Source organism: Elephantulus edwardii, unplaced genomic scaffold (assembly GCF_000299155.1).
Source record: "Elephantulus edwardii isolate Elephantulus edwardi_28Jun2011 unplaced genomic scaffold, EleEdw1.0 scaffold00049, whole genome shotgun sequence".
Classification (NCBI taxonomy): Eukaryota; Metazoa; Chordata; class Mammalia; order Macroscelidea; family Macroscelididae; genus Elephantulus; species Elephantulus edwardii.
The window spans coordinates 5477384-5504013 of record NW_006399799.1 but is presented as its reverse complement, the minus strand read 5'-3'; the positions used below and the strand labels follow the sequence as shown (position 1 = coordinate 5504013).

The 26630-nt window shown below is 42.6% G+C and overlaps 1 protein-coding gene and 1 pseudogene across 1 annotated transcript in view; both read right to left on the bottom strand.

Annotated features, from left to right (window-relative positions):
- AGO1 (argonaute RISC catalytic component 1) overlaps nucleotides 1-17833 on the bottom strand; it is a 36602-nt gene extending 18769 nt beyond the window's left edge. The window contains exons 1-11 of the mRNA XM_006886441.1: nucleotides 17607-17833; nucleotides 12010-12193; nucleotides 9377-9497; nucleotides 8735-8916; nucleotides 8213-8349; nucleotides 7859-7993; nucleotides 7648-7735; nucleotides 6884-7031; nucleotides 4168-4287; nucleotides 3723-3845; nucleotides 3456-3589 (exon numbers count right to left, since the gene is read on the bottom strand). Of these exons, the coding sequence (XP_006886503.1) occupies nucleotides 3456-3589; nucleotides 3723-3845; nucleotides 4168-4287; nucleotides 6884-7031; nucleotides 7648-7735; nucleotides 7859-7993; nucleotides 8213-8349; nucleotides 8735-8916; nucleotides 9377-9497; nucleotides 12010-12193; nucleotides 17607-17631 (1397 nt within the window). The 5' untranslated portion in view covers nucleotides 17632-17833. The remainder of the gene's footprint in view (nucleotides 1-3455; nucleotides 3590-3722; nucleotides 3846-4167; nucleotides 4288-6883; nucleotides 7032-7647; nucleotides 7736-7858; nucleotides 7994-8212; nucleotides 8350-8734; nucleotides 8917-9376; nucleotides 9498-12009; nucleotides 12194-17606) is intronic.
- Nucleotides 17834-22005: 4172 nt separating this feature from the next.
- On the bottom strand, nucleotides 22006-22449 carry LOC102851522 (annotated as a pseudogene).
- Nucleotides 22450-26630: the final 4181 nt, after the last annotated feature.

Sequence of the window (26630 nt, the reverse complement as noted above, 5' to 3'; positions counted from 1 at the left end):
GTGGCCTAGTGGCAAAGAAGCTGCACTGCAATCCCAAAGGTGTGCATTTCAAATCTACCAGAAGCTCTGCTGGAGAAAGAGAGGCAATCTCCTCCTGTTCTAGTCAGATCCGATTCAACAGTACACACAAGCAAAAGGGGGAGGGGGGGAATTTTCTCCATGGTTTATATAGTATATATTCTATAGAGAGTTGGATTTTGAGATGTGAAAATGAAAAATTAGCAGGTATGGAATGGTATGAGGGATGGGCACTAAATTACATTAAAGTGAATAAAAAAATCTTTGTAATATTTACTTTTTTAATAGTGGTAATACTTGGCTTATTGGTACTTATAAAAAGTCAACAAGCTCACAAGAGTCCATAATTAAGGTTGCATAGTGGAGTGTAGTTGGGGTGGTGGGAGGGGTGCGGGGATTGTGTACCAGGGAGGGAGTATTTCTTTTACTTTTAAAAGAGAGGCGCAAACTAGGGGGGGGGCCGCGGGGCGGCTGGGCGGGGAGAGAAGTGAAGTGCAGCAATGAATGAATGGAAATCCAAAATCTCTGAAAATGTTCATTAAAATTATTTTTTAAAAAGTCAACAAGCATTGACTTTTAGCATGCGTTATGATCAAGAGAAAATGGGAAGAATTTTTCATCTGTTGTTATTTTTATTTACTTTTACTGTTTTATAAGGATAAGAACTATGACTTTAATGGGCTATTAACAGTAGTTCTTCTTTCTCTGCCTTATATTCAGCTGCACTGTAGCTACTGAAAAAGCCAATGTATTAATAAATCTCATTAATAGTGGGTCTTCATTACAAGCAAAGCGGTATTCTCCCTCTTTTTTCTACTGACAGATCATCCTTCGACAATTGTGACCAATGCTGATTATCATTAATGTGCTTAGAAGTCCCTAGGAGGCAAGATCTCAAAATCCTGTACTTAAAGTGATATGGCTAAAATAATGAGGCATCTTTAATCAGAAGAAAAATTGTAAGTGTTGAACCAATTTACTTCATCCATTCTTACTTACCAATTTCTCAAATTCCACAGCCACTTTCTTTTTTTTCTCTTATCTCAACAGAAAGATTCCTTCCTCTGTGCTTTAGATTCCATGCTTCATATACAGTTAGGGACTTCACTGTAACTACCTTCCATATTTTGGGGGTTTGATTTTCAGCTACCTCTTTACTATGCACATTCTCCCTTAACAATCTCATCCACTCCTATGCCTAAGGATTCCTCAATCTTTAGTCCAGAACCACACATCCAACCACATACCACCAACCCACTTAGCGAAAGCCACATTCTTAATTTCTATATTTAAGGGGAAATGGAAGAAGGATGAATTAAAGTCTTCCAACTGAGACCCTAGTTCTTATACCTAAATATGAGACTTTAGTTCTTACACCTAAAAATGCCCAAAACAAGTGAATTAATTGTACCCAGAAGAAAGGACAGATGAAAGATAAGTAAGAGAGAACACCCAGGTACTTGTGGGATTACTAGTGAAAGCTGCAAGGGAGTCTTTCCTATATTGCTAATGGGCTGGCTTTCAATGCCAGCCTGGTCTAAATGCAGTCTGGTCTAAATGGGGTTAAAATCCAAAGAATTCAAGAAAGGCAATATAAAGAATTAAGTACACTTGTGATGCTGATGGCTATTATGTGTCTGTGAGAGCAAAGCAGTCTCTACATCCCTTAGAGCTGTCAGAATTCACACAAAACCCAAGGCCAGGTGACTCCACCAGGCACATGACTCTGTTGTCCTTATCATTGCCCAAAGGACCAACTCTGCTGACTTTTATCATCCCCAAGATGTTTTGAATCCAGTTCAGATCCAGATAAGGTTATTACTTCAAAAGCTGAAAAAACAATGTGTACGGACTTTGTGAGTAAACTAGTATAAAATAAAAATTTTATTAAAAAAAAAAATAACAGAACCGAATGACTCAGCCATTCCACTACTAGGAATAAACCCCAAGGAAATGAGAACTGAGACACAAACGGAAATTTGTACACCAATGTTCATAGCAGCGTTATGCATCATAGCAAGAACACGGAAACAGACCAAACGCCCAACTACAGCTGAATGGATTGACAAATTGTGGTACATTCACACGATGGAATACTATGCAGCACTCAGGAGCAATGATTTAGAAAAACATTATGGAACTTGGGAGAGGCCGGCAAGCATTATGCTAAGGGAACTACTGCAGTCTCATAAGGACAAATACTGCATGTGACCATTATTGTAAAAATAGGATACCTAGTAAAACATGTATGGAAACTCAAGAGGGTGAGGGCTGAGGATGGGTAGGGGCAAAACCACAGGGTTATACAGCTTGGTAGGTGGAAATGGGGGTGGGAGGTAGGGAAAAAGGAAATGGGAAGGATCTGGGCAAAAAGACAGGGTAATGATGGGTAAAGTCCAATTGTGAATAATTTTATAAAACATAATGCATGAGAATGACTGTAAGAAACACAATATGAATGAATAGTGTGAAGCACAATGTATATGAACTTTGTAAGCAAACCAATAAAAAATAGGAAAAAAAGTAAATGTGTAATTAATCTGGAATTTTATCATATTTTCCAAAAGTAACAATAAACTTTATTCTCAAGACGGGGAAAAAACCAAAACAACAATAAAAAAGGCTACAGGAAGCACTTAACTCATTAAATGGGTGATGTTTGTGATATTTAAAATATATCTTAATAAAGTTGTTTTTAAAAAGACTCTAAGTGAAAAATCAGAGACTGCTTCACTTATTCTTTCACTAACTCAAGACTTCTTATCTGTTTATTTAAGTCATTTGGCTATTATCACCTTTCTCACAGCTGTCACTTACATCATAGCCTTAAGAACCTTACAGTTCATGTTAATTCAAGTGACTTGAACCTGACTGGAAAAACTCCATAGGCAGGAGAAGAGAGCCCAGAGGACTAGTTGAACAAGTTGCTCTTTTTTTTGGTTTCCTATTAGAAATGCAAGTTTTGAAAGTTTAGATCTGTTCTAATGCCAACTCTGAAACTTTCTTAATGTGCAAACTTCAACCAGTTCCTTTACCTCTTTGAACCTCAGACTCCTGAAAACGGAATTATCACTACCTACTCACTATGGACATGAAATGAGAGAACATAAATTAGGCAATTAGTACAATGTTAATATAACCAGTACAGGCATCACTACTATTTACTACCACCAATGGTAATAATTATAACAATAATTCAGGCCTCCCTTAGAAGATTTATGTCCTGAAATCATCTCTGACAAAGATATGGCAGCTCATCAGGACTCCTGACTGTGGATGGACAGAAAAGGACAGGAAGAAGTTTTAGCCAAAAGGTAAAGCAGCAGCAGAAACTGAAGAGCAGACTTCATATCAAAACTTGGTCCCTTCAGTGGAGGAGGAGTTCTAGCCCCTTCCCACCCTTCCACCCCTATTTCCATATTTCCAACCCGCCTTACTTGAGCACCTCTTCTCGACACTGCTTTTGGGGTGCGAAGCAGGCGATGGCCCAGACTTTGATCTCAATCCCATTGTAGAACTGTTTCCCCCGCATGTCCCAGACACCCTGATTGGGTGTGGCAATGGCCCGATTCTGAGGATAGGCAAAGGGGGCGCCCAGGTGAGCTTCAGTAAAGCCAGGTGGGTAGGGTAGTAAAAACCCCTAATATACACCTCAGCCTCCCCATAATGCCCCAGAGATGTTGTCTGGCCCTGACCCTGCTCACCCGGCCGCCGTACTGCAAGATAGGCGCCGGCAGCACTCGCCCTGTCACCTCCGTCATGTCATCCTTCACTTTGATCCCAAACTCCTGGATGTAAGGATCTAAGTTGTAGCTGGCATTCTTCATCTGCAAAGCAAAAGAGGATTTCATGAGAGCAGCAGTTTGGCAATTCTCATTTCACACACCAGCAATACAAGGAGAGCATCTCGAAGAAAGGCTGTCGGTGATGAGGAATAGCCCTGGCTGGAAAGGGGGAAAAGATGACATGGAGGAAACAGCTACAGGGTCAAGAAGTAAGAATAGCCCTATAGACTTCATATCACATAGACTTCATAGAACACAGATTTGTGTTCTCCTGAGGGTCCTGATGGAAGCAAAAGAGGATCTGTGCAACAAGGATCCCAATGACTTAGCAACTGAGCATGCTTTACTCTGCAGCCCTACTGACCAGGCGGCTGATCTCCTCCTGTCTGTCTGGAGCGGACCTGGCTGTAGCCTTTATCATTGTTGAAGTCTGGTTATCAGTCAGCTTCTTGATGCATCGTTGCCCAGCTACGATGTTACAGACCTGAGAAAACAAGAAGGACAGGTAGCTCTAGCTTGAGTGCAGTCTATCCTATACCTAGAGGCCCTACTAAGAGAAGAAGCCTTGGCTGCCAGTCCTGAGGAAGCTGGTAAAAGCACTGGATTGTCAACCAAAGATTAGCAGTCTGAATCCACCACCTGGTCCTCAGGAGAAAGCAGTCTGCTCCTGAGAAAACTTTTAGACTTGGAAACCCAATGGGCCAGTTCTACTCTATCTAGAACTTAATCAGAGTCAACTCAACAACAGTGGGTTTGGTTTTTCATTCTTCATCACCCATCATGTTTACTTTAATCCCATTAAGCTTTATTACTATTATGGATTTTATTATTATTATGAATGAATTGTGTCTGGAAAAAAAGTGTGAAGTCCCAACTCTCAGTAACTGTGAATGTGGCCCTATTCAAATATATGGTGTTTGAAGATATTATCAGTTAACATGACCTTATAATGAAATAGGGTGAGTCTGGATCCACCAAGACGCGTATATTTATAAAAGAGAAGAGAGACAGAGGGATACACGGAAAAAACACCACTTAAGGACGAAGGTAGAGATTGCCAAAGTTACAACCCAAAGGAAAACCTGGGGCTACTAGAAGCTGGGGGAGGGGGAAAAAAGGATCTTTAAGAGGTTTCAGAGAATGTGGTGCTGCTGCCAACACCATGGATTTGGGCTGTCAGCCTCCAGACCTGTGAGACGGTAAGTTTCTGTTCTTCCAAGCTACCAGTTTGTAGGCCTATATCACAATAATCCAAGGAAATTAATTCAATTATCCTTATAAAAGCATTTACTGCTGTCTGAAATGACTTTATTTCTCTATCAATGTATTCTCTATCCCTCCATTTAGATTGTTAAGCTCCATGACCACAAAGACTTTATATTGCTATATTCCAGATACCCAGAAGGTATAATAATAAACATATTAACAAAAGTTCAAATTCAACAACAGTCAAAAAATCAAGATAGATGTCATTACATAAATTATTCACGCTGGGAATTATTGTTTAAACAGAAGTAATGTTAATTTGCTAACAAACCTCAGCTGGCAATAGATATTATCTAAAGCCTATCTACTTAACTGGGATTGTCCCTACAGAGTTCTGTTTATACCTCAGAGAACATATTGCCTTCATCCCAGTTTCTGCACATCAACAGCTGTTTGCCAAATACAAGACTGTGGATTTTGGATCTTTAACCCTAGAAGCTTGCAGAAGGTTTGTGCTTTGGGCTTTGCTACCTGACTCTTACTGCTAGGACAAAATAAAAGACTGGTGTAGGGTAGTGCCTCTCAAACTTTAATGTGCATACGAATCTCCTTTGGGGTCCTTTTACAACACAGATTCATACTCTGTAGGTCTGGATGGAGCCTGAACTTCTGCATTCCTAACAACTTTCCCAATTAGGTTGATACAACTGGTCCCCTGGCCACACACTGAGTAGACTAACCTAGACAGTGAGGATTGCAAAGGCAGTTTCTCATTAAACATTTTGGTTACAGTGTAACAAACCAAATATAAAGCTCAATTATTCTTTCTTTTCTATGACTTAAGTGGAACTATTCAAACTCAAAAAACAAATTGCTGTGGAGGCAGTTCCAACTCATATCTAATTGTCCAGCAGGTTTCTGAAGCTGTCAATCACAGGAGGAGGGCCATCTTTCTCCTCAGGAGGTACTGGTAGATTCAAATTACTAGGAACTAAGCTTCCTAATAACATTATTGTTGTTGATTGCCATTGAGCTGAGCATGACTCATAGCGACCCTTTGAAAAAAAGACCTGAAGCCTTTCTGTTACTGTCATTTATCAAAGTTCATAGAGTTTCCAGAGACATGTGGTTTTAGAAGTGCATGCCGGGGGATTCCAAGACGATGATGATGGCGGCAGCGGCAAAGACGTGGTGAGCTGCGGGAGCAGCAGACCACATAGAGGAGGGCCACCATGGCCCTCTACAGGAAGTGGCCACTCCTTCCAATACCATTATTAGTCTTCCTTTATTGCAGGATTTTGAAGTATACTTAAGTATAAAAATATGCCAACCTTAAGGCTAATTTTTTTGTTGTTGTTTAAAATTTTATTTTTTTGTGTGTGTGTACCATCAAATCTAATCTGACTGGTACAGGAGAAGGCTAAATTTAAAAAACAAACAACACATCAACCACCAAACTCACACACTGATCACTGGAGAAACAGGATTTCTACTATTCGCAACATTCATTTCCATTTTCTGGAAAACAAGGTACACCTGTATCTCCAACTCATTTGCAACTTTCAGCTCTAGACAGCTGAGAAAGAATTAAGAACATGAGTGTGGATATCTGAAATCTCTGCCCTAGGCAAACTAATCACTTATTAAACAGTAAAATACAGTTTGCAGCACTGGCTCACAACTCCAAAGGAGAACATGAAAAACAGGAAGGGAATAAGACTTTTTCACAGGAGAACCAGCTCATATGACTGAGAACATCAATTTTCCAAACTTCAAAATTAAGATGAGACAACAAAGGGAAAAGTAGGCCTCTGAGGATTCATGTGCAGATGCCATGCCTGTGCCCCAGCCCAGCCATTATTTGGCAGCCTCACCTCTAGAGGCAGGTAGGTATGCTTTTGTTCCTGGCCAACTTGGAGGCAGGGCAGATGGGGATACTTGAGCTGAAGGTTGTATTTCTGCTTGAAATACTGTGCCACTGTGCACTCCACAGTCTGTCCACTCTCCAGCTGCAAGGGAAACCTGTTTGGGGGAAGGGAAAGAGGTATCATAGCCCAGCATTCTATCCCACCTCTCTAGACCCACAGCCATGGCAGACTCCAGAATTGTTTCATGTATACTCAGCCTCTTCTCTGGGCACTGCCACTCATGGTAAAGCAAACAATATGGAGCTCCCAGGGACAAAAAAAGACTTAAGAAGCAAGTTCCACAAAGGTCAAGACCATGTCTAACTCACCTGTATTTCTAGGGCCTAGTATAAAGCCTGACACACTCCAGTAAATTCTGAGGTCAAGAAGAGGAATGAAATCAGTGTCATCTTCCCCAAGGTCAAGCCCAGGGACTCAGATTTCTTTTCTGGGAGACTGCTTTGAGAGAGATTCTAATATTTACAGACACAGAACAGGAACAGGGACAACCATGTTTGTTCTATAGCCTTAGGAGGAAAAGTGGAGACCAAAGGTAAAAATGGTAGGAAGACTATCAACAAATCTGGGAAGGTTAGGGAGGGAGGCCAAATTACTACAGCTTATCTTTAAAGACTGGGCCAGTGGGGCAGTGAGGAAAGGACTGGAGTGTATTCGAAACCTCAGCCCTCTCCCACAAACAACATCATGGCTTAGCAGCACTGCCAACTTACGTCTGATGGCTAGCAGGGCGGCGGGTAACATTACACACACGGTATTTCCTCTTCATCTGTCCACAGTGGGTCACTTCCACCTTCAGCCCTGTGATACATACACACTGTGTCAGGGCTGCAATAGGTTGCTTATGTCCCCAGCTCGCCCCTGAGATTTCATCTTGTGGCAAAAAGAAAGTAGTGCTTTTTCCCCTCCCTGCCTGCTCCTCACCCTTGATCTCCTTGGTGAAGCGAACACGCTGAGAGTCTGTGAGGGGCTTGGGCTGCTCATCTATGTTCCTGATGTCCAACACTTCACACATGAACTCAATCACTGGCTGTGCCTTATAGAAGGCAGTGGCTGAGACTGTGGGGACAGGGCAGGAATAACTCAGTTCAGATTCTGTCTACTTAGACAAATGCAGGCACTGCTCTTTAGACCCTCTTCCTCACAGGGTAGTGGGACAGGGGAGGCCCCAAGGCTGTAAATATTAGACTAGGAGTATGGTTGCAAAACTGGGGGACAGGCTCGGAAGGTGATGACTGGGCTCAGGGTGCCCCTGGCTCCATAGCTCACTGCACTCACCATCAATGTTGAGCATCATCTTCCACATAGCAGGGCGCACAGACTGGTGAAAGCCGAACCAGACCTCGCGCCCACCCCCCAGCGGGTGGTAGTAGCCCTCAGGCGGTGAGAAGAAGGAGCGGCCCACGGGGGTGTACCTGGCAGGGACAGGCAGAGAACTGGTCCCTCGGGCACAGGCCCCCACCCTGTGAGGCATCGGAGGAGCCCTGGCCTGGAAGGCAGGACACCAGGGCTTTAATTCCAGCTCTCATCTTTTACTAGCTGTGTGACCTTGTGCAAGTCTCTACCCTTTCTCTGCCCTCCAGGGACAGATGGGAGTCAGGTCCAAAAATATCTAAGAGGGCCAAGGTTTAAAGTCATATAACTGTATTTGTACACTTGGCCTCGCACAGGGTAGGGTTAAAATAGGTTCTTTTTACAAGCACACAGTGAAACTTTACTATGTACTCATTCCCTCCCTCCTCCACAACAGCAGTTCTGCCTGCCACCACTCATAGCCCAGATACTAACAACACCCAGTACCTCATGGATGCCAGGTGCCTCATGGCCACATCAAGGGCTTGAACGGACTCCAGGGGAACGGGGATCTGACCGCTGACCAGGGCCTCATGCAGCATGCGCCAGCTCACAATGGCTAGCCACTTGATGGAGACCTTAAAGATCCGGTCTTTCCCTTCACCAGGGATTGTCACCTCAAAGTCCACCTTCAGGAAAGTGAGTAAAAGGGGTGAAAGACTGTCATACATTCTTAGACCTACCCAAATGTCCCCAATATCCTATGGATCCAGCAAGAATCTGCTCCTTGAGTTGATAGAGATCACAATAAGGCCCAGAGTAAATCCCCTTGATCTCCAGCTACTACTACATGCTTAGTGGTCTTGAAGGGAGGCCCTGTCCTTGTTCTCCTTGGCCCACTGCATTTGCCTTCAACCAAACCTAGCAGGAAGTTCTTGTCCTTTGAAATAGGTCTATTTCATTCTAATCTCAGCTTTTTGGGGGGATGGGTAAATATTAGGATAAATAAACATCAGCACCTAACTGCCCCCTCAACCCTAAAACACATTTTTTTCTACACAAACAATGGACTCTGCAGTCCTAATAGACTTTTATGAGCTCTGTGCCACTCTAGGCTCCTGATATAGGCCAGCAGGATTCTAACCTTACCCGTTCATTGCCAATGGGCAGTGCTGTGACAGTGTAAATGTTCTTCTTCCCATCATAGACAGGCTTGCGATCACCAAAGATCTGAGGCTTGAAATGCTGGACCATGTACTCCACCACTTCCCTGTGGAGGATAGGAATGGCCTGTAGAAACTGAGAGACTACCAACTCAAGTTTCTGGAAGAAGTTCTAAATCCAGAAAATGTTCCATCTACTATTTTCACTCCTAATAGTGACTTTAATCTCATCTACTCTACCAGGTGCTCTGCAAACTATCATTCATATGAACCACCTGGAGATCTTATTAAAATGCAGATTCCTATTCAATAAATCAAGAAAGAAGGATGAAATTTTGCATTCCTAATCGTTTTCCAGAGAGGCTACTGATCCTCAGCTGATCCAGGCTCTAAAGAATCTGAAAAAATAGGTAAGAGTGCCCTCTAAGCTGAGGGAGACCTTGAAGGGGAAAGGGCTTAAGAGCAGGCACTGTGCAGACTTTGGAAAAGACCATCTTTGGAAAAGCCATCTTCCATCTTCAATACTCAAACTAACAGGCTAAAGTCGATGGATCAAAGATATGAACTAGAACAGAAATAAACTGAAGAACCTCATCTCTTCTATCTCTGAGAAGCTCTTGGTTCTATCACCTCCTTTTCCTCAACATTAACATCTGATTTCATTTCCTGTCCTTTGCTCCTAGAGTCGTAGATAGATTGCCCATCTATCTTTAAAAAAAGTTCAGCCCATTTGACCATCTAACTTCTCCACTTACTGGATAAAAACAATCAAAATGTAGATTGGTAACAACTCTAAACACATGGCTTCAAGCCCATGGGTTTAGACTGCACTAATGTTCCACACTCTTTTAGCTTTCCTTCAGAGCCTGTGTCAAACCCTCGCCCCAGAACCCATTCCTTCTTCCTGTCAGGAAATAAGTCTGTCTGGAAAGTATATACACAAGCATTTATATATCAACTTATCTTTTCCTTCATTTTTCTGTTACCACGGAAGAGTCTCTCTACTATGCATAATTTCAAAAGAAAGGAATGAAATACATATTCCATTTGACTCATTTGAAATATGATTTAAAATTCGTCTGCTGTTGTGTGCCTTCGAGCCAGAAACAACCCACAGCTGACCCTTCAACAGGTTTTCAGAGGCAGTAAATCACATCGGAGGAGGCTGCCCATCTTTCTCCTGCGGAGGAGCTGGCAGATTCAAATCAAGGATCTCTGGTATTGCAGAGCAGCTTCTTAGCACTAGTTCACCAGAGCTAAGATTGGATACACTTCCGTCTCTCAAAGACAAAAATTTGTTACACAGTTGATATATCAAAGTTGATATAATTGGTGGGTAAAGGTATAGGGAGTACAACCCCTAACACCCTGCTGATAGAAGCATAAATTGGCATGGTATTAAAGTCTTACTTTAAAAAAGAAAAAAAGGGCAATATCTCAAAATTCTGAAAAGTATTGTGCCAGTAATTCCAGCAGAATTTATCCTACAGATATACAAATGAGTGTAAAAATGTATCTACATATTATAATATCCAAAGCAGTTTCATTTCTGTAGCAAGTTTAGATACAACTTAAATGTGGCTCAATAAATGGTATGAACCAGAACAAAAATAAACCAAAGAACCTCATCTCTTCTACCTCTGTGAAGCTCTTAGTTCTATCACCTCCTTTTGCTCAACATTAACATTATTATATTATTCTATTCAGTGGACTCCTGTAGCTATGCAAAAATTTAAAGGGTATCTGCATTTACGGATACATATTATTTCAAAAAACAATTTTTCTCAATGGAAAAAAGCAAATTGTACAAAAAGAGACATAAGCTCCCATATTTCATAAGTTTAAAAAAATGTGCCCCCCCATGCCTATATATGCATGGAAAAATCTCCTGAAACATATTCAAGAATACCAATAATAAAGACCTTTGGGGAAAGCCACTGGGGTACTAGAGAGGAGGGTAATAAATGAGGATACACTTTTCACACTATTCATTCAATAATATCTCTTTATTTTTACCTTGTACGTGTAATTTTCAAATAATAAAATAAATCTAAAAAGAAGTACTGGTTTTTGTGTCTAGGACTAATGCCCTATAGTATATCCAGTAATGTTCACCTCAGCAAAATCAGTGGGCTCGCACTCCTCTACTCTCTGTATCCTTAGGTTCTCCTTCACAAGTTCTTTCTCCTCCATCTATAAACATAACCTGGTTTCATTTCTAAAGTCTTCATTCATTTATTTGAACACTGAAACATTCAAGGTATTCACCCTGACCCCCACAGTCCTCTCTGGCAAACATTTTCTTTTCCCCATTTCACCACCAAGCTTCTGAAAATAGCTGTTCTCACTAATTTGTTGTAGTCAGATTACCCTAACTACCCAAACTAAAATTGGTATGGCTAAAGCCATTAATTATGTCCTAATAATCAATCCCACTGATGTTTTTTTCAGTTTTTACCTTGCTTTATTTTTTCTGGCCTCAAAAAATAATTCTTGCAATTTGATAATTTTAACCACCTCCTTGTTTTTCCTTTTATCTCTCTAGCCCATGTTTCAAGATTCCTAGATGCCAGAAAGGAACATTTCCTATGCTCAGTGGCTCAGAGGTGAGTCACTTACCGGTTGACTCTGCGGGGACACTTATCTGGCTTGATGTCCACTTCGTAGTGGTAGACGTCGATCTTAGGGATGTCCACTTCAAAGTAATTGGCCAAGAGCTTGATCGGTTTCCCCACAGTGCCAATGCCAGGCCGGCGAGGTGCCTGGAACACCTGCTGCAGTGGGGGCAGGTAGGCGCCCGCAGCTGAAAGACAAAGAGCTTGGTGAGACTACAATCTGGTAGCCTCCTCCTCACCACTCGAAAGGCACAGACCTCCCAGCACAGAACTGCAGAGCGCTGGGAAAAGCCTCTTTCCTTCTTAACCAGCTGAAGGCTTTCTTCCACTAGTTCAGACATCTCAAACTCAATTTTTTTTTAAATAACCTCTTTCTAGTCTGGAAAATTATCCCTGTTGTCTATCTTAAATTCATCAAGTGAATAAATAAGAAGTTCCTAGCACATGTTAGGCAAAGAGGATAAATCTGAAGACATTTGCCCCTATCAGATATTTCAGCAGAACAGCAAGAATGTCCTATTCTCTCTGCCATTCATATTTTCTTCTCACTCATCACCATCCCGAATGAAATATGGCATCATGTTTTAAAGCTTTTCTACAATGTGGGCAGAAGGAAGAGTCATAGGAGTCCAGGCTACGGGGAGAGGGAGTATTGAAGATAAGATTATGGCAACTGAAAAGCTAAATTTGGAAAGCTAGTAAAGGAGAAAAAGGCTAAGAAAAATGTTTAGAGGTTAAAGAAAGGAGAGAGGGTGACATATGGAACTAGAGAAAAGGTCAGAACTAGGAGTCACAGAAAAGGGGAAAAAAAGTGCAGTTTGTACTGGAGTTAGGGGTTAAGGCAAGGTAGGTTAAAGACAGAAACCGGGGCAGGAAACAAGACTACATTGAACAATATTAATGAAGAAAAGTTCAAATTAACAAAGAGCTGAGGAACAAAACTGATTAAATATGGGAGTATCTGACAAAAGACCAGAATCTGGGGCTCTGGAAAAGAGGCAGAGGGATCCCTGTTTCAAGTGCTTAGCTGCTAACCAAAAGGTGCATGGTTTTAATCCACCAGCTGCTCCACAGAAGAAAGAGATAGCAGTTTATTTTTATATGATTAAGCCCTGGAAACCTTATGGGGAAGTTCTACTCTATCCTTCAAGGCCTCTATGAGCCAGAATTGACAGCTACAGGTTGGGGAGGACAGGCAGGAATTAAAATACTGGAAAAGGGGGAACTGGCTCTGGAAAGGAGTATATAAAATGTCTGTAGTCCCTACAGCGTTTATTTAGCTGACCCCTTCACATCTCACAGCTTCTTCTCAGAGGATCCAGACAGTAGAAGGGATCAATTTCAAGAAGAGGCGCTTAGGAAGGGGCTCGGGTGGGGGGGATCCTGCTCCTTTCCCCTCTCTTGTCTCCCCTCTTATTGCTACCCCCAGTCTTATTTTTCCAGTTTGAGAGGAAAAAAAAAAAGGAACACTAAGAGGAGCCTTTGTCCTCAGCTCCTATTGTCCCAGATGGTAGAGGACCAGCCCAGGTGGGTGGGGACAGGGATAAACCAGCCCAAAGGCTCCCATCACCAGAGCTCTGCTTTCACAGTAGGCAAGGCTGGGGGGATGGGGCAGATCCTCAGCTAGGGGGTCAGGAAGAGGTCAGAAGTATTCAGCAGAGGGCCATAGGTCCCTGGTCTGGGCTGCTTGCTTCTCTCTTTCCACCTGTCCAGCCCCATTCTACAGACAGGGAAATGAAGGAAGACTCAGTCAAGAGTGGACCAGGCCTTAGAACTCAGCCACAAGTGAAGTGAAAGCTTAACTACTAGTATCTGGTCACCTAATCCAGAAAAGAGCTGGATAGAATTGGAACATAAACCATAGTGAGACAGACACACAAAGACACACTCCCATAGCACACATCCCACTCTCATAAACACATACACACACAAGGGCCTAGGCAGCTTACCCTTATACAAACCCCCCTTCTGGCCTTACACTGTACTCTCTTCATAAGCAGAGCTGTGTCTGCCTTGGTCCCTGCTGAACGAATCTGAAGTGCTTGGCACACAGGTGTTCAATATGCAGATGGTAAATGAATGAACAAACATATCCACAGGCATTCCACAAGCACACTCAGCACAAAACCATGAACATTGCAACTTTGAAGAAACAACTACAGATCTCTCATGGGACAAGCGTGCACAGGCCCTGTGCATGTAGCCAGTTAAGAGACATTTCCCCTGCCCACATTCTGATTCCATTTCCTCCTTCAGCTTCCTAAACTAAATGTTTGGGGCCTTAGGGGGAGGAGGACATCTAGAGCTGGTGGTTGAATGTAAATGATGGAGGATGGAACAGATACTTTAGCTTCAAAGGCTTCTCCTGCCTTCTTCCCTCATAATTGGACAACACGTCAGATTTCCCTTTAGAGCACCTATTTCTCTAAAGATGCTTTGGGAAAACAGAATCTCCACCTCTCCATCTCCACACTTGGGAAGGGAGAGGTACTAACCCCCATCCCATCCCCCACCATGCCTTACAGCTGTACAAGGCCCCCAGTCCACCCCACCCCCAGCTTTTAGTGAGAAAGGGAGACACTTTCCTTCAGACCCAGACAGGGACAGACGGCCACTTTGTGATGCAGATGAGGGCCCCAGCACAAGGACAAAGCTCGGGCCTTGGGGGAAAGGGGCGGAGCCCTTCTCTGCAGACAGAGCAAAGAAGGAGGGGCCCAGAAAAGGACACTCCCCCTCCCCCAACTGGTCCAGAGAAGGAAAAGTAACAGCTCAAAGCCCAGGTTCAGGGATTCCTTCTCAGCAGTCTAGGAGGCCTACATACCTGCCTGTGAGCGATTGCCTATTTTAAAGACACAGAGTTAAGGCTGGATTAGCTAGGGGACGAGCAAGAACTAGCTGGACAATTTATCAAAAATAATTTGTTCACACATTAATGATACAAGAGATCATTAAAAAAACCTACACTTGAACACGATTCAACACAATACAAAGGTACTCTGTGTAAGGGTCTTTCTGCACACTTGCTGGTACTACAGACACTGCCTCTGCCCTCATGAAGCTTCCAGTCCAGTTCATGATGTGCTCAGCTCACTTGGGCATAAGTCCTGGAAGGCCAGAAACAATGCCTTAGTTGATGAGTATCTTCAGGGCACCTCATGAACCACCCTAAACCCAAAGGAATAGTCTAAGCCTAGGAAGGAGGCAGTTAAAGAGTACCTCTATCCAAAGTATCCAGACTGAATATCAATTACACTCATTAATGAGGCAAAGGACCAGTAGGTTCTTCCCAAAACTTGTCCTTTTCCTAGAATTTGATCCCTTGTAAAAAATAAAAAGGTCAATACTTTCATCACTCCTGAGTGTTGGTGATTGGTGCAAGCCCTCAGTAATCCATAGGTATCTCCATGACTCACCTACTCCCTTCTTGTTCACAGGATGTTGCAAATAGGCTCCAATATGGAAAATTATGATAGTTCCTAAGATGGAAAGACCTAAAGAAGGGAGTTTGTGACCACTGAGACATCAGTTGCTTCCTGAGCGCTATTCCCACACCTCAGGGCCTACAGAGTGTCTAAAAATTTGTATTATAGGAATTATGGGAAGAGTAGACACTCAGTACCTACAGAACACTGAATGACAATTTGACTAAGTTTCCTTGAAGAGGGAAGATGTGATCTCAAAAAAAAAAAAAAAAAAAGGGGGGGGGGTCTTTCCACTAAGAAAGTACATTCTATTCTTATCCCCAGACCAAAGGAGAAGAGATGATTAGAGGTGAACTAAAAGATTCCAGGATCCAGATTATTCCTCAGATTATTCCACAGGATCACAGATTTAGGGCACAGGAAACCCCAATGCCCCACAGTTTACTGTGGGGACTCGAATCTTCTAGGAGAGACCTCTTTTCCTCCTGTTATTTTTTCTGTTTTCCTGTGAAAAAGGAGAAGTTATGTCTACAGCTGGGACTCAGTATACCAGGGTGCAGACCAAAATCTTCTACTCCTACATACTACTCAACAGTACACTGGGCAAGTTAGAATCTAGTGACATGGGTCTGACCATTTATGAAAGGCAGAAAGAGGAAAAAGATCAGATAGACTACAAATACTCAGTGGAATACAGAAATCATGAGAATATTAAGGTATAGGAAGAGATCAGTCTGTCCCCTAAAAGGTATTTTAATAGAGAGGTCATTATCAGATTAAAAAACTACAATATCTAGTCAGTATTGGCCCAGAAATCTGTAAACAAACCAGACAAGTTGGTCCTGGCCTTGGTCTCTCAGCTCCTAACTTCGTTTCTAAGGCCTATCTAAAGGGAGGACCCACCCCTATTCTCAAAAGCACTGCTGCTAATTCCAGCCTTTCCTTATTCTAGTGGCAGATACAGGCATTTGGGCAGTTTCTCTTACTCCTCCTTAACAAACTGCAACTGGGGGGGGGGGTCTTCAAGGTTAAGTGAAAGAGCCCCTAAAATGAGGTAGGGGGTGATTTCCATTTCCCCCTATAAGCGTAACTTTACAGAAAGCATCCTTCTTCCAAATATAAGGTGGATGAGGAGGGAGTAAAGGGGGACCACAATCTCAGGCAGCCACGCCCCCACCACATCAGGCAACCCCTTCCAACAGCCACCTCCCCGCGCATGCTCCGGCTCCCCAGACTCACTGGGGGGAATCCCAGGGCTGAGTCCCCAACCACCGCCCCCCTGACCCTCGTCCCCATGTCAGACCGAGCTGGGCGGAGCTCACAGCTCAGCTCTGGCGCCTTCCCTTGAGACACTGAATTGAATTGTGTGCCCACCCCCACCCCCAAAAAATAGGTGTTAATAAATCCTAACCTTTATGGCAGTGGTTATAATCCCACTTGGGAATGGGCTGTCTTTGTTATGTCAACGCACAGGATTAGAGTAGGGTGTGTCTTACATCAATCTCTTTTGCGATATAAAAGATTAAACAAGCAAATGAAAAAAGCTGAGTTTAGGGACGAGAAAAGACTGCCCAGGAGTAGAAGCTAAGGAGACAAGAATCTTCCTTAAGAGGAACCAGAGAGAGAACGCTTCGCTTACAGCCGGCACCCTTTCGGACTTACAGCCTCCTAAACTGTGAGAAAATAAATTTCTGTTTGTGAAAGCCATCCACTTGTGGTCTTTCTGTTACAGCAGCACTGTGTAACTAACAGACACTAACCCGGCCCCGCCAGCGCTGAGCCTCCGCCCCGGCATGCGGTAGCTCTCGGGCCCATCTGTGTCGCCCCCCTCCCCTCCAGGACACCTGGAGCCCGCCCCCTGCCACCTGCCGGGCCTCTCCCTAGGCCTCCTCGGCTCTACAGGAGTCCTTGAGTGCGACCAGGCCCTTCTCCAAGATTACTTCCCATCCCTAGGACTGCATACAGCCTCCTTTTACAAACGGCCCCCATCTCAGAGCTCCCTTCCTAAGGTTTTCTCTCCCGGAACTGCACACAGCCCCCTTCAAACTGGGCCCCCCACCCCACGAGAGCCTCTCTCCACACTCAGGAACGCTCCTCTCGCTCGGGAAGCTCGCTCCTCACGCGGGAGCTCTCCGGTCCTTGGAGCGCGCACATCAACCCCCTTCCCCGGGGCCCTTACCTGCTCCCGAGGGTCCCGCTTCCATCCCATATACCCGTGCGTAGATCAGGCAGCTTGGAGACTTTGGAGTCCAGCGTGAGGGGCCTAGGTTCCCCGCACTCTCGCTGCTCGGGCCCCCGGGCCGGGCTCGGCTCCCCCCCGAAGCCCGGCCGCTCGCGCCGCCACCCCCGCAGCCTCCGTTGCCGCCGCCGCCGCGGAGCCTGCAGCAGCTCCCCCTTCGAGCGCCCGGCCAGTTGACAGTGCGCAGGCGCGGCCGCCAGGCCCAGGGGGCGGACGGGAACGAGTCAAGCGGGGCGCTCCGACGGCAACAAAGGCCAATGGAGAGGGGCGGGGGTACCGGGACTGGAGGCAGCGGCCCCTGGCGGTCACCCGTCGCCTTGCAGCCCAGCATGAGAGCTCGGGTAGAGGCTGCGTGAAACCACCATGCGGCGTTAGTGAGGCCAGGAGGATTAACCCGGCTGGCTCAGGCCCTGCATTTCCCCCCCCAAAACAGCCTCCTTTAAACTTACAGGCCGACCATCCCTTTATACCGTACCACACGTGCATTGCAGAGACCCCACCTCATACCCGGGTCCCCTTTACATACTCCTGCACCCCATCAACTAGGAGCTCTGCGTCCCATCTCTTCTCCCAGTCACCCTCATCCTTCAAGCCTTGGCTGTAAAGCAACAGCCTCTGAGAAGTCTTTATCAGTATCTAGATGCTGAACTCATGACGCCTTCCTTTTTTCCAGGCCGTGTACTGGATACAGAGACCAGAGAGATGAAACAGACCCTACCTATCCAGACAGATGTCAAAAGCTCAACTTAAATGTAACTGCAGAGTTCTATCTGTGATACTTGAGAAGTACCTACGTCCATTTTTTTCCATTTACAGTTCATGCCTGAATTCCATCTGCGTTCACTCTCAAGATCTCAGATTTTTTGTATGACTTTTGTCCTAAATTCTAAAGGTAATCCCCAATCCTCATTTCTACATCTGTAATCTGACACTATCCTTTTATAAATCTTCTACTTCGCTTCTGTGTTTTCTGAGGTATCTTAGTTTCCTAATTCCTTTTCAACCTCCTTTGAGGGGCCCCTCTTCCTTTTGCTGTATTAGGCAATGCTGTTCACTCAACACTTCTAATTCCACTCTCCACATTCCTCTTGACAGTCTCTTCCACCAACCTTCCAACTCTCAATCTTCGCTTCAGCTAAGTCTCCTATTTACAAGTGTTTGCTGGACAGCTCCACCTGGAGATCCAACCAGCACTTTGAATTTAAGGAGTCCAAAACTGAAGTCTCTCTTTCTCTTTATTATAGTAAAAATATAGAGATAAAACATATGTCAACATGAACTTTTTCTTTCCCTATAAATATGCTAATCCTGTGCATCCAGACTCTGTGAATGCTACCTTTGTAGAAATTACACCTCTCCCTTGTTTCTTCTCCCCATTGTTCAGTAAATCCTGACATTTCTTCTTCTTGAAATGCTCTTTCATGATACTCCTGCCACTCTACTGGTCCCTGTGCTGGTACAGAAACTTAGCAACATCTTTTTCAGAACCACCACTTTGTGTTTTATTGCCTCCTATGTATCTGAAAGTTGGACAATGAATGAAATAAAAGTATCAATGTCTTTGCATTGTGGTGTTAGCAAAGAGTATCGACTACCTCATGAACTGCTAAAAGAATAAATAAATCTGTCTTGAAGGACGTGCAACCAGAGTGCTTCTTAGAGGCAAAGATGGTGAAACTGTCACACTTATTTTGAGCATAGTCTCTGGAAGTTCCAATCCTTTGAGAGAGGTATCATTCTAGGGAAAGTGGAGGGTCAGAAAAAAAGGAAGACCCTCAACAAGATGCATTGATAACAGTGACTACAGCAATGAGCCTGAGCATGATAGAGATCATGAGGATGGTGTGAGGACAGGACAAAAATCTAATTTGTTGTTCATAGGGTAACTGTGAGTCCTCGCCCACTTGATAACACCTAACAACAACACTTTCAGACACTGAGCACAGTTTCTGGGCATATCCCTTCCATCAGTGATTAAGTGATGAAAGAAGGAGTTCAAATATCACTTTCCCATATACATTCATTCATAAGTAACTGTTGATGTCTAACTTCTACTAAATGCTATGCAAAAGACATGAGGAGCTTAATTTCTAACTCTCATCATACTATGTCTAGCTTCTCCCCAGTAGAGGTTTTTAAGCAGAGATCAGAATTGACTGTTAAATCCTGGTGCCAGAGTTTTCAATCCTGTAGATCTAGAGTATGGCACAGTAATAAGCATTTCCTGCAAGTTTCTGGAGGAAGTTTGTGCTGCTGGTCAGGGGACCACACTTTGAAAACTACTGTTCAACAGCAGAAATTACTGTTAAGAACAAAGATCAAGAGCCAGACTTTCTTGGTTTCAACCTTGCCATAAATGGCAGCCATGTAATAATTGTCTAGTTGGGTGGGCAATGTCTACCTGTGTAGCAATGAGCAATTACTTATATTTTCTAACTCAGTCTCCTCCTCTAAATTAGTGACTACAGCACCTACCTCATTGGACTGTTATGAAGATTAAATCAGTTAATAAAAATCTTAAAAAGAATGAAACATTTTAAAAAATTAGATTTAAATAGTATCTATTAATTTAGACAATTCTATCAGTTAATGAAAATTTTAAAAGAAAGCTGCTATCATAAGCACTATCTGCCTCTCCCATTATATCCTAAGCTCCTTAAGGACAATGACCATATCAGACACTTCTCTGTCCCCCTTTATTTGTTGTTGTTGTTGTTAGTGCTGTCAAGTGGAGTACAACTCAAAGCAACCCTATGACCAAAAGATCTGAACTCAGTTCTATTCTGTGCCATCCTCACACTTCCTGACACATAGTAGTCCATTGCAACAGTCACTATGTCAATCCACTTGGTCAAGGGTCTTCTTCTTTTTTGCCAGTCCTCTGCTTTTCCCAGCATCATGTGCCTCACCAAGGAATAGCCCCTCCTAACAACATGTCCAAAGTATGTGAGGCATCATTCTTGCCTCCAAAGAGCACTCTGGCTGCACTCTCTGCGAGACATATTTGTTTGTTCTTTTGGCCGTCCTTGGAATGATCAGTGCTCTTCTCCAACACCAACAGTTCAAAGGCATCAATTATTCTTCTGTCATCCTTTTTCACTGTCCAGGTCTCAGATGTATAGCAAGTGACTGGAAAGAAACACCATGGCCTGAATTAGATGCATCTTAGTCCTCAAACTGGCATCATTACTCCTCAATAATTTTGAAAAGTCCCTAACTGCAGATTTTCCCAGTTAAATGTTTCTTATTTCCTGACTAATGGTACTAAGGGTGTTAATTGTGGATCCAAGTAAGATGACGTCATTGACAATTTCAATATCTTTTCTATCCATCATGATTCTGTATGTTGGTTCAGTGGTAAGAATTTTTGTTTTCTTGACATTGAGATGCAGTCCATATCAAACACTGCATTCCCTGATCTTCTGCAACAAGTGCTTCAAATCCTACTCACTTTCAGCATGCAAGGTTGTGTTATCATGTGGCTGTGCATAAATCATGCTATTGATGAGTTTCCCTCCAATCCTGATGTCACATTCCTTTTCAAAGAGTCCAACTTCTCAGATAATTTGTTCAGCATACAGATAAAATAAGTTTGGAGAGAATACTCCCTTCTTAATTTTAAATCATGTAGTGTTCCCTTGCTCTGTTAGCACAACAGTCTCTTGGTCCAGGTATAGGTTTTGCATGAGCACAATTAAGTGCCCTGGGACTCCCATTCTTGTCAATGTTAGCCACAATTTGTTATGATCCACACAGTCAAATGCCTTTGCATAGTCAATGAAGCACAGCTAGACATTCTTCTGGTATTTTTTACTTTCAATAAATAAGACTGCATCTTATTTTATGTATAAGTCCTATATGAGCCCAACTAAGTGTTCCTGAATTCCTATTCTTTGCAATGTTATCCATAATTTGTTATGTTATAATTTGCTAAATGCCTTTGAGTAGTCAAGAAAACATCATTTGAAGATCCAACTTGAAGCACAATACTTACAGTGACAGAACAAAATCCATATAGCTACCATGATGATCAGTTAATATGATAATTAAATAAATTTACATAGCAAGCACTAACTCCAAAGATAAACTGTATCTATCGGCTAATAAAAATAAGCATATGGTGATTTTCAGTCAATAGTTTTAAATTTTTTTACAAAAAAAGACCCCCCACTTTATTTACAAATAAAACATAAACACACAAGTTTTGTCTTGAATTTGATACTTCCAAGGTCTCTTGATCAAGTGGAGCAGCAGCAGGCAGGGAAGAAGACTTGGGGCCAATCCAGATGATTTTATCAAGATCATCACCCAGAAGGAGCCTGAGTTAATCTTGTCTATGCTACATCTCTCCACACTGTGATATCACCACAGGCAATTGGGTTTATTTTTGGGGCCTGTAGGAACGTTCTCAAATTTTCTCATCACTAGAAGTCCATCAATAATTTTTCCAAATATCACATGCTTCCCATCCAGCCAATCACATTTAGAACAGGTGATGACAAACTGGCAGCCATTTGTACTGGGACCACTGTTTGCATTAACAAAATCTCCACCCTGGATCTCGAAATCCTTTATGACCCTGTGGAAAGTGCTCCCTTTGTATCCATCCTATTGGTACTCCATCTTTTCTGAATTTTCCTGTGCAGAACTGCCTAAAGTTCTCGGCCGCTTTAGGCACAACATCTGCAAAAAGCTCGATCTTCATGCAGCCAACTTCCTGGCTGCCAGTGTTGACATCAAAGAACACCACCAGGTTAACAGGGCTTGAATTTGCCACCGCCATAGTTGCAACCTGGAAGCAGAAGAATTTTTTTTTAAGTTTATTTCTTAATTTTAATGAAAGAGATTTAGAATTTCCAGTCATTCACTGTTGCACTTTTCTCTCTGCCCACCACATCCTCCCCAAATCACTCTTCTTGAAAAAAAAAAGAAAATCTCATTGATATGCAATCCCTCCCCCCAAGTTCACTCCACTATGTAGCCTTCACTCTGGACTTCTGTAATGACAAGAATACTCACTCATATATCCCTTTTAAACAGATCTCTCCTTCCTCAGCATGTGCATCAGGATTGGAGGAAGATTCATCAACAGTCTGCGTTATGCAGATGACACAACCCTGCTTGCTGAAACTGAGGGAGACCTGAAGCACTTTGTGCAGAAGGTCAAGGACTGCAGCTTTCATTATGGATTGAGCCTCAATATCAAGAAAACAAAAATTCTCACCACTGGGCCAATTGGCAGCATCACGATGGATGGTGAAGAGATTGAAACTGTTGACAGCTTTAGTCTGCTTGGCTCCACAATCAACACTCTTGGCACCAGCAGCCAGGAAATTAAAAGACGTATTGTAATGGGAAAGTCTGCTGCTAGAGACCTCTCCAAAGTATTGAAAAGCAACAGTATCAGTCTGGAGACTAAGGTGTGCCTGATCCAGGCCATGGTCTTTGAAATGCTATGCACCAAAGGGCTAGACAATGAATAGGGATTATAGAAAGAGAATTGATGCCTTTGAGCTGTGGTGATGGAGAAGAGTATTGAATATATCATGGACTGCTAAGAGAATGAACAGGTTCATCCTGGAAAGGGTTAAACCAGGCTGCTCCTTGGAGGCAAGGATTCTGAGGCTTCATCTGACATACTCTGGACATGTTGCAAGGAGCGACCGGTCCTTGGAGAGGGATGTCATGCTTGGGAGTGTGGAGGGACAAAGCAGGAGAGGAAGGCCCTCAATGAGATGGATTGATTCGGTGACTGGGATAATGTGGGGGTAGGTGTGTCAGAGACAATAAGAGTGGCAAAGGATAGAGGAGGGTTTAGGGCTGTTGTACATAGGGTCGCTGTGAGTCGCAGGCGATGGCATATAACAACAACAGCAACAACATCCTCAGCATGATCATAAATATTCATTTTTATATTTTTAAATATCCATTTTTAAATGATGGAAGAGTAATAGATACTTTAAAAATAGGATGGAATACAATCATTCTTCATCACTAACATGGTCATTTTTAATAATTTAAAAAATTTACACTGGTTTATTTACAAAGTTTAAGTACATTGTTTTTCCACACTAGATCTTTCCCATTTCTTTCACACACACCCCATAAAATTGTGCGACCCCATGATTAACCGCATCCCCACCCCCACCCCACTCATTCTCACTCCTGTTTCCACTCTCTCCCCTCCTTGGATCCTCATACTTGTTCTACAATAATGGTCTTATACAGTACTTTTCTTTATGGAACTGAGTTAGTTCTGTCAGCATAATGCTCTCCAGTCCGTCCCAAGTTAGGTAGAAATTTACAAAATCATTGCTCCTGCATGCTGTGTAGGTATTCCATTGTGTGAGGTTGGACATTTTGGCTGTTCCCATGTTCCCGCAAAGGTGAATAAGGCTATTCTGAACATTGGTATACCAGGGTCTATTTGTGCCTCATTTCTCATTCTCTCAGGGTATATTCTAAACAGTGGAATAGCTAGGCCATATGGAATTTGTATGTTAAGCTTTTTGAGGCAACACCAAACTGCCTTCCAGAGTGGTTGTACCATATTACCTTCCCACCAACAAAGTATAAGAGTTCCTATCTTGCCACGTCTTCTCCAACATTTATTACTCGCTTTCCTGTTAAACTTTGCCACTGCTACTGGAGTGATATGGTATCTCATTGTAGTTTTGATTTGCATTTCTCTTACTGCCAGTGACTTTAAGCATTTTTTCATATGTCTATTGGCCATTTGAATGTCTTCCTCTGTGAAAAATTTTTCATATCTTTTGCCCATTTTGTAATTGGGTTATCAATCTTTTTCTTGTGGAGGCCCAGGAGTATTCTGTAAACTTCTGTTATGAAACCCTTGCCTGAGAAGGTATTGCTAAATGTTTGCTCCCAGTCAGTAGGTTTTATTTTCACCCTATTGGAAAAAGGTTTTGATGTGCAAAGGAATTTAATCTTTAGAAGGTCCCACTCATCAATTTGCTAATATGGTCTTAATATTGGTTTGGATGTTCTAGTCAGAATAATACATGAAAAAAATTAGAAATAAGTGAGGGTACAGATATAAGAAAGTATACTGAAGAGCAACGATGTCAGTCTGGAGACTAAGGTGTGCCTGACCCAGGTCATAGTATTCACAATTGCTTTCTATGTGTCAGAGAGCTAAACAATGACTAGGGATGATGGAAAGAGAATTGATTCCTTTGCATTATGATTCTGGAGAAGATTATACTTTGAATATACCATGGAATGCCAGGACAACAAACAGGTTTGTCCTAGAGAGGATGTAGCCAGCCTGCTCCTTGGAGGCAAGGATTCTGAGGCTTCATCTGACATACTCTGGGCATATTGCAATAAGGGACTGGTTTCTGGAGAGAGACATCATGCTTGGAAGGGTGGAGGGATGAAGAAAGAGAGGGAGATCATCGATGAGATGAATTGATACAGTGACTAGGGTAATGAGGGTAGATGCGTCGGAGACAGTAAAGTTGGCTCAGGATAGAGCAGGTTTCAGGGATGTTGTACATAGGGTTACTATGAGTTGCAAGTGACTCAACAGCACATAACAACAACAACATCTTTATTATAGATGATGCAAATAAAAACATTTAACGTTATTAGAGTTAATAAGACTCAGTGGAGTCAGGAAAACACATACACACACACACACACAACCTGTAAAATACTGTTAATAGAAATAATACCTACTGGAAAAAATATAATGGTAAAAAAACCAATTGAAAAGGTTCAAAATTTCATGAGAGATGTTTGTTATCTACACAGAAAAATCAACAAGAATTACTAAAAATGCCCATCATTACTCTGTCTTTTCAGGTCCCTGCTGTACCTTTCCCACTTCCTTTACCCACCTTCCTCTAGGAAAGATTGAGCGGGAACCTGAAAAGACAGGGTAATGATGAACACAATCCAATGGTGATTAAATTTTTAAAAAATTTTCTTTTGCATGTGAATTTCGTCAAATCGGATCTGATTGGTACAGGAGAAGATTGTCCTTCCTTCTCCAGCAGAGCATCTTGTGGATTCAAACTGCTCATCTCTGGGATTGCATTGTAACTCCTTGCCACTAGGCCGCCAGAGCTCATCATTGATGATTAATTTTATAAAGCATAATGCATTGAAATGACTGTACAAAACACTATGTGGATGAAGAATAATGTGAAACACAATGCATAAGAACTTTGTAAGCAAACCAATCTTAAATTTTTTTTAGAAAGAGAAGAATATATAACAAAATCCAAATTAAGAAGAGAGAAGGTTCCTGAATGGAAAATACAAATAAAGTAATAAATGTCTGTTGCCCTCTTGCTATTTCAGCCCCAAGTCCTAACGGGTAATAGCCGCTATTCCCATTAACGTTTGTTATGCTCTGGAAATGAAAAGCTCCAAGAACAGATTCAACAGTCCTCTACCTTTAAGAGAGACAAAAATCTGAGCTGTTCATAAGAATATTCAAGTCACATATACATATGTTTGTAATGGTCATTCTATCAAAAAACTTAAAAAGTAATTGCTGTTGTTATGTTTTGTTGATTCAGTTCCAACTCACAGCAACAATTAAGATGACAGAATGAAACACTGTTTTCTCTTGTGCCATTCTTGTAAATTGCTACTGTGTTTGTGTCCATTGTAACCACTAGGTGAGTACATCTTATTGGGGTCTTCCTCTTTTCTATTGACTATTTTCCCAAGCATAATGTCTTTCTCTAATGTCTCCCTCCTGGTAATATGCCCCAAGTTTGTGACCAAATTATACCATTTTTGCTTCTAAGGAACATTAAAATTAATTTTAGTAATATATTTTATTTAACTCAACATATAAAAACATTAGCATTTTAATAAGCAATCAATATTAAAAAATAATTAGTGAAGGGGAGCTCTGGTGACCTAGTGGCAAGAAGCTGCACTGCAATCCCAGAGGCGCACGGTTCAAATCCACCAGATGCTCTGCCG